At 32.0% G+C, this 20,007-nt stretch overlaps 1 protein-coding gene across 2 annotated transcripts in view; it reads left to right on the top strand.

The window, feature by feature from the left end:
- Positions 1-20,007, top strand: part of LOC143237342 (protein Aster-B-like) — a 65,748-nt gene continuing 45,741 nt past the window's right edge. The window contains exons 1-6 of one of the 2 annotated variants that reach the window (XM_076476486.1): positions 1-289; positions 6,295-6,381; positions 9,250-9,676; positions 12,344-12,428; positions 13,387-13,490; positions 15,030-15,206. In XM_076476486.1, coding sequence (XP_076332601.1) covers positions 171-289; positions 6,295-6,381; positions 9,250-9,676; positions 12,344-12,428; positions 13,387-13,490; positions 15,030-15,206 — 999 coding nt within the window. In that variant the 5' untranslated portion in view covers positions 1-170. The remainder of the gene's footprint in view (positions 290-6,294; positions 6,382-9,249; positions 9,677-12,343; positions 12,429-13,386; positions 13,491-15,029; positions 15,207-20,007) is intronic. The other variant, XM_076476485.1, reaches the window with a different exon arrangement.

Raw genomic sequence — 20,007 nt, 5'->3', positions numbered from 1 at the left:
TTCTTTCGTGGAACCAGTGTAATTACATTTACAGTAGTTATTGTTTCGTGTTGTGGTGTGAAGAATTTTTTTGAATGCATATGGTGCAAGAATAAATTGTTTTTAACTTGTAAATAAATATGAATGCCACAGATAATTTTTTATAACATTAACGAAGGAGGTAATGTATAATGTCTTCGATGTCAATTAAGAATTCTACAGAAGCTTTGGGATTAAATTTAGAAAGTGAAGAAGGTGAACGGTCCGGCGGCAATAGTTCTCAAGTTGACGAACCAGGTCGATCAAATTGGTTAGTGCCCACACTACATTATAAGTTTATATAGTTTAAAGTATAGTTAAAATTAGAAATTAGTGTGATAAGTCTTACTGTACTAATACTACTGAATTTTCACTTTATAAGTTTATTGTTTATCTTTTAGTGAATTAATATTTCTCTTAATTTAGATTAATTGTAATTGTGTGTTGGAATAGAATGAAAAATTAGACTGAAGATAGTGATAGTGTTACTTTACATTATTTATATTACACTTACAATTTACAGTAATAACGTGTTATAGCAGTGATACTACATCAACACCAGTGATGTCGAGAAAACCCACTTGTAGAGAAAAATATATCTTTCTTTCTGTGTGAACCTGACGATGACCGAAAAGGTCAAAACTTTGTTCGCCCGTCTACGTAAAAAAATTTTCTCAATGCAAACGAGCCGTTTTTACATATATATTTTTCTCTACATCAGCACCACTTGTACTTTTGACGCGGAAACAAGAGCTGAACTGTCAAAAATTGGCTTCTTTAGTCATATTGTGGAGGCTTAGCTACATCAATCTATACTTAACAATTTTGAGAGTTACAAAAATCCACCAAATACAATTTTGTATTTAACCACATCAATCAAAATGGTAATCCTATAACTTAAAAGAAGAATTTGAATTACAATGAATACGACCCTATATACCACTGTAGTTGTAGGCCTACCTTGTAGTACTTATTGACAATCTTATATTTTTTTATTTTTCTGTTTATAACAATTTATGCATGATGTTTTTATCATGTGACAGTTATCACAAAAGTTAGAATGTCTGGAAATGTCTCAGATTTTTGTCGTTCATGACAATCGTCATATGTTTACAGCACAATAACTTGTGGATAGGAATTGATTGGTATAACTTATCTTTTTCAATTACTTAAACACTTAAGTATAGTCAATCACACTATTTGAAAAAATAAACTGTTTTAACTGGAGTGAAGTGTTTTTTTTTTGTAAATCTTAATTTTTGTAATGTTGTCCTGTTAGCTTCAGAACATAGAACAAAGAACTGTCTTTGCCATGTCAATTCTCCAAATAATTATGTATGCTAAAAAATCTCCTCTTACTCACCTATTTTCAAGAGGATATAGATCTCAGCTTGTTACTGTAATATTTACATCTCTAGAATCATCCCAGTATTTTTCTTCTGAACCATTTTCTAATAAGTGAATGTTCTTTTCCAGATAAGTAGACCAAAACCAAAACTGTACATGCAGTGTTCTAAGTGAAGCTGAACTGTTAATTTTATATATATAGAGAATTTGATTAACCTTTAATTATATGTCTATAAATACACTCCATTTGTTTCAGTCATGCTTTTAGTTCCTATCTGTATTATATGTATGGTCCAAATTATGATAAACTGAATGTATTAGGCAGCACTTACTATGATTATTGATAATTTTCCAATTGATTGAATCTGTTCTGTAGTACCTGAACATTCTAATGTTATTAACAAACTTCACCAATTTACTTTATCAATATCATCAACTCTTTCAATGTGGGCTCAGTCCATATGACTGACCATGTAACTTCTTTGTACCAATTTATCCAGTTTTTTATACTTCCAGAGTTTGTTGGTCATTCCTGTCTTATGGTGTCTCCTGTGCCTGATTCAGTCTTATTGGATTTATGTCTCAGGTTTATGATGTTTTCTTTTTCATGTTTATCATTCACCTAATTCTTATTAATTTTAGTTTTCCCTCCCTTCTGAGGAAGAAACTGAAGAAGAAAGTTCCATTTTTTAAGTGCCTGGGTTATAGGGTTTATATCATTTTATGTAAAAACTTCATATTCATATTTAGTACTGTACACATCCAGTAAATGTTCAGACTAACATGAAACATCACACTCACTGTATTCTTTATAGAATTGTACCAATATTGAGGTTTTTAAACACTGGCCACAGATGAGTGGGCATAAGAAAAGTGCTAGCTCAAACAGACCTTCTCATTGTCCAACTATAAGTTATTTTACTGTAATGACTAAATTATCACACATCAGAAAGACCTATATATCCTTATTCATTAAAATTATCTTTTTCTCAGTATTATAAAAATAACTGATTTACTACAGTATATGTTACATTAACATTCAACATTTGGAACATTTCTGTTTTTTTGTTGTTCATGAAAAAAGGCTTAGAAGTTCAGAGTAGGTTGTCTTAAGTCATCTCATTTGACCATGGCTGTTTTATCTTGAATCAGTAAAATCTGGCATTAAAAAATAACTATTTTCTGGTAAAATGATCTTGTAGACAAAATCTGGTTATAAATACAAAACTAAATAATAAGACCTTGTAATTCACAATTTGGTATGTGAGGTATATGTGTTTCTCAAACTGACAATGGATCAGTCATGTCATTGATAAATAGGTCATCAGTTTTACAAAATGTAGCAGCTTTTGATATCAGGCGATTTGAAGTAAGAAATGACGGGTAACACTATTTAAAATTTTGATACTAAAATAGAGTTGGAATTTACCAACATGCAAGCAAAGGCACACGGATTTTAGAGTGGCCTTAACTCAAGTGTTTGTATCCTGTGATGTCAGGCTGGTAGATCTTTAAACTTCTGTATCACTCGATTTTACTCCTTGTTCCGTTTTATCAGCCAACTTAAGTAGTTTAAATACCTGAGGTAAGTCATCTCAAGTGTTATGTTCTAGAAAAGTACTTCCAAACCTTTCTTTGTATGTCTCATTTTGTAAATGGACATTACTTTAGTAACCTGTTTGAATACGTTATAACTTGTGTTGTATATTGATCAGAGCTGCCTTCGTGACCTTAAGGTCTATATGTAAAATAATATATTTCTTTCCTAAATTAATAGTTCTTCTATACAAAGAAGGATCAAAGTTGGCTTTGAATAGGAAGTTTTAGAAGCTGAAAATACAAATAATTATAAATTATAGAACAAAATCTCTCTTGTTCAGTGAAGTGTGTTTCTATGTGATACTTTATAAAACATTAAAATCTCTCTTGTTCAGTGAAGTGTGTTTCTGTGTGATACTTTATAAAACATTAAAATCTCTCTTGTTCAGTGAAGTGTGTTTCTGTGTGATACTTTATAAAACATTAAAATCTGTCTTGTTCAGTGAAGTGTGTTTCTGTGTGATACTTTATAAAACATTAAAATCTGTCTTGTTCAGTGAAGTGTGTTTCTGTGTGATACTTTATAAAACATTAAAATCTCTCTTGTTCAGTGAAGTGTGTTTCTGTGTGATACTTTATAAAACATTAAAATCTGTCTTGTTCAGTGAAGTGTGTTTCTGTGTGATACTTTATAAAACATTAAAATCTCTCTTGTTCAGTGAAGTGTGTTTCTGTGTGATACTTTATAAAACATTAAAATCTCTCTTGTTCAGTGAAGTGTGTTTCTGTGTGATACTTTATAAAACATTAAAATCTGTCTTGTTCAGTGAAGTGTGTTTCTGTGTGATACTTTATAAAACATTAAAATCTGTCTTGTTCAGTGAAGTGTGTTTCTGTGTGATACTTTATAAAACATTAAAATCTCTCTTGTTCAGTGAAGTGTGTTTCTGTGTGATACTTTATAAAACATTAAAATCTCTCTTGTTCAGTGAAGTGTGTTTCTGTGTGATACTTTATAAAACATTAAAATCTCTCTTGTTCAGTGAAGTGTGTTTCTGTGTGATACTTTATAAAACATTAAAATCTGTCTTGTTCAGTGAAGTGTGTTTCTGTGTGATACTTTATAAAACATTAAAATCTGTCTTGTTCAGTGAAGTGTGTTTCTGTGTGATACTTTATAAAACATTAAAATCTCTCTTGTTCAGTGAAGTGTGTTTCTATGTGATACTTTATAAAACATTAAAATCTGTCTTGTTCAGTGAAGTGTGTTTCTGTGTGATACTTTATAAAACATTAAAATCTGTCTTGTTCAGTGAAGTGTGTTTCTGTGTGATACTTTATTCTATTGTATGTAAGAATAGCACCAGTAACAAAGTAATTAATACAATTAACATACTGTGATACAGTAGTAATAAACTGTATTAATGCTGTATTTTAATATTAATTATGGTAGGATATTTACCTTTATACTCAATGTAGATACAAGTGATTTGACTTTAGTAATTTGATTATTATTAGAATGGTACTGATAAAATTTTAGACACACTTTTGATAACAAGATGTGTAGTGCATCAAAGCCTTATCTGTATGTACCAGAAGTTTTGACATAAACATAAATGTTTTAACCCATGATGTAAGTGAAATAAAAGTGTTTGGTTTTTATATGGTACAACAAACTTACATATAATGTGTCGTGGTTTATGTAACTTCTGTTACAAAACTGAGGTCTATACTGTGTAAAAACTACACTGACAAACACAACACCAACATTATTTATAAAATACAATGTGATAACTGCCACGACTTCTGTATTAGAGAAACAAGTAGAAAAATGGAAAGTGGTTTTAAAAAGCACAAAAAAAAACACCTTCACACATTTTTGAACACTGCAAATCAAATAAACACAACATAACCATAGAAAACACCTAGATATTAAGTATGGAAACAAATATAAACAAATTTAAAATCAAAGCCCTACTTATACAACAACTAAAACCAAAATTAAACCAATAGAAAAGAACACCTTTATACATATACCAATTAATTACCTAACATCCAGCTGCAACACCTTAAGATGCGTCCGGTAATGGTCAGTTGCAAACTTTCTCTTTGTTAACCTGAAGATGACCAGAGAAGGTCAAAACATTTTCTGCTTCATTAATAAAATTGTTAATACTTGAAGATGGCCAGAGAGGGTTGAAACTTTCTCTGCTTCATTAATAAAAGTGTTAATAACTGAAGATGATCTGAAAAGGTTGAAACGTTCTCTGCTTCATTAATAAAAGTGTTAATAACTGAAGATGACCTGAAAAGGTTGAAACGTTCTCTGCTTCATTAATAAGTGTTCACACCCATACCAGTCATTGTGAAATATAAGTTTACATTATATTCCTTTTCTGGGTACTATTCTTTTTGGTAATTATGAAATACCTTATTTAAAACGTTAATCATTAGATACAAGTTCTGTAGAAAGTTCCATATGGTACAGATGATAGTGGTGTCATATAACATTTATTAAGGAATGTGTAACTGAACAGGTATTAACACTGGCTGTTCAGTTCTTCATGTAATTTGGTAACATCAAGTAGATGATGAAAACCTTCAGAAAAAAAGTGGTACATAGTTTTTGTGAGAATTAATAATATAATTTATATTGTATAAAAATCACTGCTGCATGTGGTATCATTAATTAATTTTGTCTTTGTTAACTAATTCAGTTTTACATCTAATTAATAAACAAGATGAAGTGTCACTGTGGCCTGTTGTATCTGTAAAGTAGTGTACAAACATTAGTTGTCATGTGAGAGGTTTGGATTTGTCTTTCTTTGTCACTTTTTCAAGCTAGAAAAGAAACCAAAAATACCAAAAGCTCTTCATTATATCTGATAGTGATTGACTGTACATTTGATGTTCTGGCTGTTTGTAGGCTTTAAATAATTTCTGTGGCTCAATTTGAACATTAATAAGTTGCATTCCTTGTTTTATACTTTATCTGAGTGGTTAGATATTCTGTTTTGTAACTTGTTGCAGTATTCTGTGTTCTTGTGTCAAAATGTTTATTTCAAAGTAATTAACAACATAGAGTTTGAAGTAAAGTAATAAAGTGTATAACCTGTTAAAAAGCCTTTAATATAGAATATGATGACTTATGAATAACCATTAATGTTTTATACCAGTGCTCATGTTAGTGAATAACTTAATATTTGAAAATCCAAGAGAATCAGTTATGATCAACCATACTTTTAACTATCTGTAGCTATAAAGGAAATGAAATTTGATCATGTAAAGATGTAATAACTTTTCTGTGATTATTTTAACACATACATATTTATGTTGAGCAGTATACAGCTGTATACTATGTTCACTTGCTGCTATTCTTCCAATCTGTAGGAAACAGACAGGAGAGTGTAACTCAGAACTTGAAACAACTTTTCTTACACCCGAAGTTCCTGAGGCAAAATCCTCCCTAGATGGCAGGTAAATATATTTTGGTTTTGCTGTATGTTGTAAGAAGTAAATCTCACCTTCTGATTATTGTAATTTTGTTTTTTATTATTTAGATATTGTTACTTGTACTTTTAGAAATGTTACAACATATTGTGTTCTTGTATAATGTATATTTACATTCAAAAGGAATACAATGTTAAAATATTACACAATAAATAGTTATTAAAAATAGGGACTTGACCTAAAATAACTCCACAAGTTTTGGTGTCTGTATAACACCATCTTTAGGAGTAATGGTACAATCATTGTATAACACCATCTTTAGGAGTAATGGTACAATCATTGTATAACACCATCTTTAGGGGTAATGGTACAATCAGATTTGGGCTTGTATACCCACAGGATCATTTATGTACAAAAGTGTCATCTAAACCTAAACTACCCAAATTTACAACATATCTGTCCTTACTTTATTATTTCTAGACCTGAACCAGCTTCTTTGTTTGATAGAATATCTTTGTTGTTGTTTTTTTCAACTTAAATAGTTTCTGTAATATTTATTTTAATATTTTACCTGTTTTATCAACTTAATGTTATTCCAGTCTATAACATGAAATGTTTGTAACACATGTTCTGCTGATACCAACTCTTTACTTTATATTAGTCTATCATGTTTCTATGTTCCATGTTTATACTGGTCAAAGGTTTAGAGATTCAAGGTGTGATGTCTTATGTAGTTTTTTGTTGCTGCTGATTGTGTATTGTTGAACCTAATTTACAGTACAATTGTGTATTCATAGTTTATTGTGTACAGTTATACATTATTTGTTGTCATTATTAAAATACTTTTATTTTCCATTTATTTACATTTTTGCAGCTGATCAGCCTGATGTATATAATTTGTTTATGATAACTGAAGTGTTCAATTGACTTCAGTGCTGTTGTTTGTTTTACCTGTAACAAACAAATTGCTAAGCATGTCTTTCCACACACACACACTTGATCCATGAACCTCTTATTTGTTTGTGGAGATTATGTGGTTGTATGTTAGGTATAGCCTTGAGCTTACCACACTTCTCTGAATCTTTTATACTATAGTGACAAAACTGAATGGTACCTGAGTCATTTCGGTTGTCTGTGTTCTAAGTATGAAGGTGATTATGTATTTTTGTTTGACGATATGAAACACAAGTACTTCATATTTTATTTTTGAATGGGTAATTTGAATGAAACATTATAAATGTGCATATGAATGTTTTATGTACTTGAATATGATATGAATTTTTCCAGAACTAAAGAAATGAATGTTTATAACAACAGGATTTATAGGATAAACAGTTGTTACACAAGTTTTGTAGACTTTTTGTTAGCCTAAAATTTCAGATTTGTAATTAGTAAATGAAAGAAAATCAAGTTTAAGTTATATTCATACTGACTGGTTAGGCTTATAACTGTTAATAAATGAATAAATAACAAAGTAAAAGTTAACCAGTAACTCTCCCTTACTGTTTATTACAGAATTATTGCTATACATTTAGTTATGAGATTGTAATTTGGATGTTTGTGTGAAAGTGGAGAACAGTATGGTAGATGGATATATACATATAAAGTACAATTGTTTTCTATGCTAGACATGATATGCTAGTTTCTGTACACATTTCACTATGTTGGACGTTGTATGCACGTAAAACTGCAGGCCATTGTTGGGTACAAAAGAGTGGGAGAGATGTTATTGTACAATGGTGTTATGTGTGGTTTATATTAAAAAAGACAATACAAAAACAGTTGAAAGCAATTTAATTGTTGTTTGTTTCAGAGTATTATTTAGAAATTAAAGTATGTTCCAAATGAAATTACTGTATAATCATTTTTGCCTGATCCTGTATATTCAGATTACATGCATGTTTATCACATTGTAGTTAGGTGTGTACAATGTATGTATCATTGTAGTGTGCTAGACATGTTAATGTTAAGCTTATCATGGTAGACTTTAGTATTTATGGATGTTGTTGTAGTTTGCTAGGCATTACTTGTAAGTACATATATTTTAACTGGTTTACTTGAAATATTCAAGATTTAATGTGTAACGACTTCTATGATTATTTTGTGTTGACGTGATACTTAACGAAACAGTTACGGAGCAGGAATGTTGACTGTGATTTTTAAGTTACTACATTTATCTACAAAGATATTGGTGCACAAGATATGTCTGAATTGTTGACACCAGAGTGCAAGGTGATATTTATGTTCAGGATAAAAATAATTTTGTTCCTTGTACAGTTTGCACTGTGAAATGTACATCTGTAGTTTTTCAGTGTCCTTGTACACTGTATATGGTATATACTCTCCTATACAGTGAACTGCTACTAAATAAACAATGTAGGATCAAACGAACAGTTCATAACTCTGATATCAGGTGTATAAAGCCTTATTCAGTGGCATTTCGTAAAAGGTCATGTTCCAAGGCTCATATAGTGTTAACGCTGTTTGTTATTAATAAAGTGTAATGGGTTACAAGGGCATTTTCATGGATGATAAAGTCACAGAATCTGATGTAAGTAACTAAAGTTTGTTGTTTACTGTTTGTTTTCCCTCTGGTCGGTCAATTCAAAGTAAGTGATAACCAATGTAGATAACCTTGTTGTAGCTTTCCACATTTACCTAAAGTAAACAAACAAATGGTCATTTAATCTTGTGTACGTCTGTAATTTAAACTTACTATTTTATGAATATTCTTGTTTTTTATCATTTGTTTTCTTTCAAATAGTGTTGTTACTATTTTGATTTTCTCTGATATTGTTTCAAGACATTATTTCTTGCTTATTTGATATTTGGCTATGCATGGCTCAGAATCATTTCAGGTGCAATGTCACTGAATTTCTTATATTTTATTCATAGGCAACAATCTCCAGTCGATGATGAGAGCCCTTCTGGTAGCCCTAAAACCACACACAAGCCTAATGACCTGACCTTAACTCCACAAGGTCACTCTAGAAGTACAACAAATTTGGACTCTCTCTATACACATAGGTCAAACAATTCCATGTTGGTGCACAGTAACTCCCGGGAAGCCTCTGTTGAAAAAGTGATAGCTGACGGAACTGGAAATTTTGAAAGCTTATCACCATTAGCAGTACCGCCTGCTGTTTGTACAATTGATAGCACAAATTGGCAGGATTCAGTGAGCCGATCTTCTGAATCTGGAAAGTCTGTGGACTGGACTGCTGTTTGTAAGCATTCAGATGTTCAAAGTAAAGAGACGGTAAAATCAGATCGTTCCAGTAAAGGAAGCGATAAAAAAAAGAAAACTTCTTCATGGTATAATGTACGTTGAAGTTTTGTTGTTGTTGTTGTCATTTCTGAATGTGGATCATGGTATAATGTACGTTGAAGTTTTGTTGTTGTTGTTGTTGTCATTTCTGAATGTGGATCATGTTATAATGTACGTTGAAGTTTTGTTGTTGTTGTTATTTCTGAATGTGGATCATGGTATAATGTACGTTGAAGTTTTGTTGTTGTTGTTGTTGTCATTTCTGAATGTGGATCATGGTATAATGTATGTTGAAGTTTTGTTGTTGTTGTTGTTTCTGAATGTGGATCATGGTATAATGTATGTTGAAGTTTTGTTGTTGTTGTTGTTTCTGGATGTGGATCATGGTATAATGTATGTTGAAGTTTTGTTGTTGTTGTTGTTGTCATTTCTGAATGTGGATCATGGTATAATGTATGTTGAAGTTTTGTTGTTGTTGTTGTTGTCATTTCTGAATGTGGATCATGGTATAATGTATGCTGAAGTTTTGTTGTTGTTGTTGTTGTCATTTCTGAATGTGGATCATGGTATAATGTATGCTGAAGTTTTGTTGTTGTTGTTGTTTCTGAATGTGGATCATGGTATAATGTATGTTGAAGTTTTGTTGTTGTTGTTGTTGTCATTTCTGAATGTGGATCATGGTATAATGTATGTTGAAGTTTTGTTGTTGTTGTTGTTGTCATTTCTGAATGTGGATCATGGTATAATGTATGTTGAAGTTTTGTTGTTGTTGTTGTTGTCATTTCTGAATGTGGAAATATTTGTCTTAAATTTATATGCAAAAACGGCTTGTTTGGGTTGAGAAAATATTTTACATAGAAGAGCGAACAACGTTTCGATCTTCTTCGGTCATCGTCAGGTTCACAAAGAAAGAAAGAGGTAACTGACTGGAAGCTGACCACAATATGACATTCCAGTTAATACCAAATTTATTCAAAAACCAGGCACAAAACTGAGGTCTATACTATGTAAAAACTACATTGACAAACACCACATCAACATTATTTATAAAATACAATGTGATAACTGCCACGACTTCTGTATTGGAGAAACAAGTAGAAAAATGGAAACCAGATTCAAAGAACATAAAAAGTCACCTTCACACGTTTTCGAACACTGCAAGTCAAATAAACACAACATAACCATAGAAAACACTCAAATACTAAATAAAGAAACAAACATAAACAAATGCAAAATTAAAGAAGCCTTACTAAAACAACAACTTAAACCCAAAATAAACCAATATAAAGGAACGCCTTTATACCTATATTAATAAATAAAATTATATATTCAAACATCTAACACCACCCTCTACATTACGACACTCAGTTACACACCCCTTTCAAACATGTGGTCAGCTTACGGTCAGTTGCCTCTTTCTTTCTTTGGGAACCTGACGATGACTGAAGAAGGTCGAAACATTGTTAGCTCTTCTATGTAAAATATTTTCTCAACCCAAACAAGCCGTTTTTGCATATATATTTCTATACAAGTGGGTTTTCTCGACATCACTGATGTCTCAAATTTAGATAACACATCCAATTACTGTAGATAAAAATAGTTTTTGAGAAATTTTAAAATTTAGTCACTCGTCATTCACGTTAATTCATTTAATCATATTTGGTGCAAGTTAACATTCTCTGACTTTTAACATTTAATGTTAATTAAAATTAAATAAATATATCAGTTAATAAAGATATTTTTATTAATTGACTCCTCAATTTATAACATTAATGTGACTACAATATGAACAAAAGAATCGAAGTTTGATCCTGGATTTATAGTGTACCAGTAACAAAAAAATGTAAGGTATGAATTTGTCTAGAATATATAGCATTTCTATTATAATATAAGTCACTTCATTCACAGTTTTGTTGTGTAGTAAGCTGCTTCATGTACTTCTTTGTTGTGTAGTAAGCTGCTTCATGTACTTTTTTGTGGTGTAGTAAGTCGCTTCATGCACATCCTGGTCATGTAGTAAGTCGCTTCATGCACATCCTGGTCATGTAGTAATTTGCTTCATGCACGTCCTGGTCATGTAGTAAGTTGCTTCATGCACGTCCTGGTCGTGTAGTAAGTCGCTTCATGCACGTCCTGGTCGTGTAGTAAGTCGCTTCATGCACATCCTGGTCACGTAGTAATTTGCTCCATGCATGTCCTTGTTGTGTAGCAAGTCGCTACATGCACGTCCTTGTCGTGTAGTAACTTGCTTCATGCACGTCCTTGTCGTGTAGTAAGTCACTCCATGCACATCCTGGTCATGTAGTAAGTCGCTCCATACACGTCCTGGTCGTGTAGTAAGTCGCTCCATGCACGTCTTTGTTGTAATAACCATCACTTTGTTCACATATAATTTTTTAAGCTAGAATATGTTTATAAACAGTTTTTATCTGATTTCTCTGAAAGTGTGCCAACTGTAATAGAAGATTGTCAAAAAATTTACTTGTTAAAATCATTAAATGCTTGCTTCATTTTTTTTTAACACTGAATTTGTTGACAGCTACTTTGGTGGTAATATCCCAAATATCTAGTGGAGGTTTGACTCTAAATATTATTTATAGAAATGTACTATTTATATATTGTTCATAATTTTAAAACTGAAGTCATAATTTTATAACTTTTAAAGTTATATGTGCTAATATTAAAACATACGTTTTTATATTTGTTAAATTTATTTGACAGGTTTTAAACCCAACATACAAATCGAAAAGTGATGACTTCAAGAGACTGTTCAGAGATTTACCAGAATCAGAGAGACTTATTGTTGGTAAGTATAAAACCCATGCAATGTTGCTGATAGAAAAATAAATTGAAAAATTTGGTTAAATAATTTTGAAAAATAACATTTTTTTTCTGAAAAGGGTAACCCTTGTTTTGTTTTTGCTAGTTTTGATTGAATAATATCAAAAACTTGCAAGTAAAATTAATGAAGGAAAATATTAAGACTAATTAAGTCAAGTTTTAAATAATTTATACTCATTTGAAAACTGTTATTATTACTTGTTTAAACTGGTGAAGATAAAAGTATAAGTATTTATTCTGACATTTGAATACCTTCCTCATAATCAAATCTAAGTAAATTATGTTAACATCCAAACAAAGAAAGTGAGAGTCCTGATTCAGGTTCATGTGAAGTCCAGTTTATATTACTGGCTTAGTTTGAAAACAAAATCATATCTATTATTTTTTTGGTTTTTAATAGGAAGAAGTACTTGTTACTTTCTGTTTCATTAAAGCTTCCAATAATTATTTTATGAGTATCTTCAAAATATCTTTACAAAAAATGAAGACAAATATATTTTAGTGTTAAGTTTTAACACCAGGCAGAGCTGAATGATCACAATTGAAGATGAAATTTATTATTAGATTTTTCCTGTTCTTTGTATCTAGAATATTGTTTATCACAATCTAGGAAGTTATTAGTGTTTGTCATAGCTTGTCTGATGATACTGAAATAAACTGGTGGAAAACAGCTAATTTAAACATTTTTTAACAGTTTCAGTAACTTTTTTAATCTTTAAAAATAGTTGTATTATATTTTTTGGAAATGTATATTTTGTTAAAACAAACCAGTACATACTGATGTACTGTAATGTAGATTTAAGTCAGTGAAATATAAAATTTAAATCAGATTAACTAAAGCTATAATTTGTAACAAGCAACATCATTCAGTGTAATAGGTATTTTATGACTGTGCAGTAATTGTTTTATCTCTATTTTAACAGATTATTCCTGTGCCTTACAAAAAGATATTCTAGTCCATGGAAGATTGTATGTGTCACAAAATTACTTTTGTTTCTATGCTAACATTTTCCGATGGGAAACCTTTGTAAGCATAATTTATTCTAAATAATGTCCTTCATCATTGATGAAATACATTTTTTTCGTAATAAGGTTTTGCTTTTATATTTAGCTTTAAGCAATAGACTCATAGCAGAGAAAACTTAGAACTGTCGTGTTAACTATTTGTTAAATTCACACCAAACTACATCAGTTAATGTTTGGAAATCTTCAACTACCTGTTTATAAAATTATATACTTAATGTATTTAACTACAGGTTTAATTATTGACAAAAATTATCAAAGCTAAGTGATTGATTCGTGTTTTGATTAACCTATGCTAAGAATGAAGGTTATGAAAAGTATATTATTTAAGAACAGTACGAAAAGGAATTTCAATAGTAATAGACCTTAGAAATAAGTTTTCATGTTTAGCACGTTGGTGTGATATCTCATGGTTGATCATACATTTAAATATCGTCCTGCTTCATAGATGCACCATGATTTAGCTGTAAACCGTTATTTGACAAAACTATGTGTTTGTCCACTTTTAACTGGCAAACTGTTCTTGGACTTCATTGGATCCTGTGTCTCTCACATGCACTGTATGAGGATGTCAGTTAGGTGTTCATAAATAATGGCAAACAAAGTTGAAAGAAGAGGTATAGATAATCATACTAAAACCAGAATTAAACAATATTGTGGAACAAAGTTGAAAGAAGAGATATAGATAATCATACTAAAACCAGAATTAAACAGTAGTAGTGAACAAAGTTGAAAGAAGAGATATAGATAATCATACTAAAACCAGAATTAAACAATCATACTAAAACCAGAATTAAACAATATTGTGGAACAAAGTTGAATAAAGAGATATAGATAATCATACTAAAACCAGAATTAAACAATAGTAGTGAACAAAGTTGAAAGAAGAGGTATAGATAATCATACTAAAACCAGAATTAAAGGGAGATTTAAAGTATTGTTAATAATGGAGGTCAGAAGCTTTACTAACTTGTGTGATGGATTTGTTAGGAAGCTCCTGCAGCCATCACAGGACTTGCAAGATATTTGATGCTTAAGAAGAATGTGTGAAATTCCTTATTAACCCTAAAATTACCAATGGGTCTCGTAACAAATTTTTGGGTAAATAATGCTGGTTGCATTTGATTTCTTGGTTTAGTGAACTGCCAATAGATTAATGTGGTGTTTTGTTATTACAATATTTTGAGCGATTGTTGACTTGTTTCTCTCATTTAATTTATTATATTTATATGTTGCTCTACTTCAAAGTAAAGGTAACCTTTTTTTGACTGATGTTATTCTGCCTTCAGATGTACACATAACTAGGAAATTTTGATAATGGTTAGTCTTGTTGAAATTTATTTGATGTGAGAGTTTTTGAAAATGTAACTGTTAAAGTAATTTTCTAAGTAAGAGAAATGTCTCATGCAAAAATGAAAAAAGGTGAAGTTAAATATTTTTAGGCTTTAAAACATCATAAAAAATTAATTTGCATCAGTATCATGGTTATTTATTTTGAGTTACACATTTGAATTGCTTACTTACATAAACGTTTGTTTCTCAGTTACTCCTTCGTTGTAGAGACATCACTAGCATGACCAAAGAGAAAACAGCACGGGTAATTCCAAATGCAATTCAAGTGTGCACAGATAGTGAAAAACACTTCTTTACATCTTTTGGTGCTCGTGATAAAACGTACATGATGCTTTTTCGAATTTGGCAGAATGCACTTTTAGAGACTGTAAGTTATAAACATATTAATACTACAGAAATAAAATAATAAATTATAAACATATTAATACTACAGAAATAAAATAATAAATTATAAACATATTAATACTACAGAAATAAAATAATAAATTATAAACATATTAATACTACAGAAATAAAATAATAAATTATAAACATATTAATACTACAGTGTTTAAGTTATAAACATATTAATACTACAGTAATTAAGTTATAAACATATTAATACTACAGTAATTAAGTTATAAACGTATTAATACTACAGTAATTAAGCTATAAACATATTAATACTACAGTAATTAAGTTATAAACATATTAATACTTCAGAAATTAAGTTATAAACATATTAATACTACAGAAATTAAGTTATAAACATATTAATACTACAGAAATTAAGTTATAAACATATTAATACTACAGAAATTAAATAAGTCATAAACATATTAATACAACATAGATAAAATGTTATAAACGTATTAATACTACAGAAATTGTAAGTCATAAATATAATACTACAGAAATTGTAAGTCATAAACATAAAACTACAGAAATTAAGTAAGTCATAAAGATATTAATACTACAGAAATTAAATTATAAGTGTATTAATAATACAGAAATTAAGTTATAAGTGTATTAATACTACAGAAATTAAATGAGTTATAAACATATTTACTTGAGAATATAAAGTAGTATTATCCCCTTAGGGTAAGTAAATGATTAGTTCTTTCTTGAAATGTATGTTTTCACTAAATTTTCATTTCATGTTGAGATGAAACCAAACACAAATATAGAATTAATACTACAGAACACTACATGGACATTTCTCTGTTTAAATATTTTTAGTTTTGAGCTTTTGGTCTTTGTAGTGGATTCTTCATTGTACAACAATATATTTTCAATAAATTTAAAAACATTAAACTACAGTATTGTTTAAAAGTGTTAGAACAAGAGAATATTATGCTATTCTTTCATTTTGTCTGACTAATTCTTCCACATCATAGCAGAATGTAAACTTTAACATTTTGATAATACTTCACTGTTGACAACTGAATGAACCAAGTTGAGAATACTTATCATTCTTTAGGACTCCTATTTGCTTTTACCAAGGGCATGTCATAATATTTTTATTTGAATGAACATACTGATCAAGTTTAGGTACCCCAAGCAGCATTTTGACTATATATAGAGAAGTTAATGTGTAGTAGCATTGCATACCAGAATATAATAGTGCCCCACAAATAAACCCCTTGATATAAACAGTGTTTAATATTATATATTAAGTTTTATCATCATATCACAGCATATAAAGTATAGAAAACTGTCAGTGGAGCAGAGAATTTGCACAAACGTTTCACATGACAAGTTATACAAGGGTTATACTCTCCAATAAGTTGCTGCAAACTTGAAATGCTCCTCAACAACCATCAAGTGAACCCTAAATCTTGAAACCAAAACAGATGAATCTAAAAAAAGGAAAAGAACATAGAGTCAGAACACCTAAACTCAATAATATTGATGCTAAATATCTTTGTTTATGCTGTTTTTCGGACAGAAGGAAGACTGCCAGTGATCTCAAGCATGACATAAACAACCTTGAATCAAATAACAAAAATGTGTCCAGATCTACAGTATTAAGAAGACTCAACAAGAATGGAATATTTGGTCATGTGCCAGTTTAAAAAACCTTTACTTTGATCTCCAAATGTTGTCAAGAGACTATAATTTGCTAAAAAGTACAAAAACTGGACTGTTTATTATTGGGAAAGGGTGTTATGGAAGAATGAGTCCAAATTTAAAATATGTGGTTATATCCAATGGAAGAAAGGTGAAAGATACTTCAATGCATAGCACCTACCATGAAGCATGGAGGAAACAGTGTGATGTTTTTGGGGGTGTTTTTGCTAAGTTGACAGGAGATACTTGCAAAATAAATGGAATAATAGCCCAGTGAAAGCACCATCAGGTACTGGACCATCATGGTATACTCAGTGGTTTGCATATTATTGGTAAAGGATTTTACTGCTGACAAGATAATGACCCCAAACACTCATCCAACATATGCAGAAATTACTTAGCTAAGAAAGAAGTTGCTGGAGTCATTCAGATGATGTAACGACCCCTACAGAGCCCCAATTTCAACATAATTGAGCAGATCTGGAATTTGATAAATAAAAAGTTTGACAGATCAAAATTTACTTTCAAAGAAACTTTATATGAGTGTATTAGAGATATTTGAAGTAAAATCCCAAAGAACACTGAATAAATGTGTTGCAACAATGCCTGAAAGACTGTCTGCAGTTATTAAAACAAAAGGGTACACCCAAATTAATACAGTTTACTGACCCCAAGCACTTCCACCGAGTTTCTGTTGTACTAAATACGAATGTTGATAAACTTTTGATGTTTCACCTGTGACTTACCTTTCACTGTTCTTTGAAAGTAGCCTAAAATCTAATTCTTTTACTTTGTGCCAACATTTTTGCACAGTACTGTATACTCCCCTCTTTGTGGATTCCAGTACATGGTGAGGGGACCTTGTAGGGAAGTTTCTGTTCTTTCAGTTTACCTCCTATGCGATCTAAAAATCCACCCACGTGTTTACTGTGTGTGGCAACCCGTAAAGAGGAGGAGAGGATCCGAGTGGTTGAGGGGTCCAACCCTAACACACCACTTTGACCTTGAATTCTTGTAGACGGGCAGCTTTCGGGTGGTTTCCCTGGGGTCAGTTGGTTAGTCCACTTGGGCAAGGGTCAACCAAGTACCAGAGTTGGATGTTCCCAAAAGGTGTTGTGGACATTGTATCTGATGCTGAGGTTTGGGTATAGTGCTCACGAAACCCTGGCGTTGCTCATTGAAATATTCTTTCTTTATTATGGGTCCCCCAAATAAAATAGTGAAAAACAGTTGCATCCTCAGTCACTGGAATCCTCTTCCAAGAACAAAGACCTGCCCAATTGACCCAGGGCAGGATCCATGGAGGTCAAAAGACCTCCCTTGAATAAGGACAGTGAGGAAAAATGACGTGGTCATAAACAGAAGGGTTCTTCACCCAATTCGTCTCGCATAAATAAAAATGGCCACCTTGATACAGTGGAACTGTCGAGGTTTACATTCTAAGCTGGATGATATCAAAACACTGATTGCTTCTTACCATCCTGTATGTGTTTCCTTACAGGAAACATTTCTGAAACCTGCTGATACAGTCATCTTTTGGCAGTTTTCTTTGTACAGAAATGACAGACTGTGTGATGGACAAGTGCATGGAGGGGTGGCTCTGTTGATTGATCAGTGTGTGCCCACCCTGGCTTTGCCACTTGACACAGCCTTGGAGGCAGTATCCATCTGTGTTTCCTTGGGTCATACCATCACTGTTTGTTCTACCTGTTGCCTGGAGAGGTGTATAATCAATGAGACCTTGATGCTATCATTTGAACAGTTGCTGTTTCCCTTTTTAATCCTGGGAGACTTTAATGGACATCATCCCCTCTGGGGAAGTGCTGTTATTGATAGGAGGGGTTGCTCTGTAGAGCGTATGCTCTCTGATCACAACCTTTCTCTTTTCAATACTGGTTCTTCTACTTATTTTTATGCAGCTAGTCAGTCCTCTATTGTTATTGATCTCTCAATTTGCTCCCCTTGATTGTTTTCCTATTTTTCATGGATGGTTGACAATAATCCACAAGGCAATGATAATTTTCCTTTAATTTTGAGAGAGACTGGCTGTGGTTGATGCCACCCAACCCGAGTGCCCCGGTGGAAGATGGATCATGCAAACTGGCCCTCTTTCACTGCTCTTGCAGAACTCAATCCTGTAAGCCATCAATAGACGACTGTGTGGCAGAAGTAACTGACTGTATTATACAAGCAGTTGCTCAATGTATTCCTAAAATCTCGACACGTTTTCTACTATATCCTTGTCCGTGGTGAAATCCTGCCTGCCACATGGCATGGAAGGATCAAAAACATGCCTGAGATACTTTCCATAGATATCCCACATTCTTGAACCGTATCGCTTTCCAACAGGCCCATGCACGTGTTTGGTGGGTGAGGCATCAAAGCCAGAAGGAATCCTGGATTTTTCCAGGTATCAGGGTTGTGTTTTGAGTGTCACACTTTTCGGTATAAAAATTAATGGAATCACTGGACAGCTCTCTCTCACTGTTGCAAATGCACTCCATGTGAATGACTTTCACATCTCCTGTCAGTCATCGAACATGAGGTATATTGAGCGGCAATTTCAGACCACCCTTAACCATTTACTGAAGTGTACCACAACAAAGAGCTTTACCTTCTCTCTCTCTAAAACCGTTTGCACGCACTTTTGCTACCAACAGGGTATTTATTCTGATCCTGAACTCCGTATTGGTGAAGTTGTGCTGCCTGTGATCCCTGAGACAAAGTTCTTGGGGTTTATCTTTGACAATAAGCTGACTTTTATACTACACTTCAAGCAGCTACAGGTCAAATACACAAGAGCACTGAACATCCTCTGTGTCCTCTCTACCATCAGTTGGGGAGTGGATCGATGTTCTATGCCAGGGTTCCCAACCTTTTGGCACTTCATGACATGAAAATGTAATTGATGAAATAAAATTAATGTTATCCCAAGCTACTTTTAACTAGGCTTCGCGACCCCCCTGCCAAGGCTGCGCAACTCCCCTGCCAAGGCCTGGGGGGTCGCGACCCACCGGTTGGGAACCCCTGTTCTATGCTAAAGATATATCGTGCTCTTATTCAATCGAAACTCGACTATGGCTTTTTGAGACCCTCGGCCTTAAAGATACAGGATCCCA

The sequence above is a fragment of the Tachypleus tridentatus genome, chromosome 13, assembly GCF_004210375.1.
Source record: "Tachypleus tridentatus isolate NWPU-2018 chromosome 13, ASM421037v1, whole genome shotgun sequence".
Taxonomy (NCBI): Eukaryota; Metazoa; Arthropoda; class Merostomata; order Xiphosura; family Limulidae; genus Tachypleus; species Tachypleus tridentatus.
The sequence above is the reverse complement of the archived record's forward strand: the minus strand, read 5'-3'. Positions and strand labels throughout refer to the sequence as shown.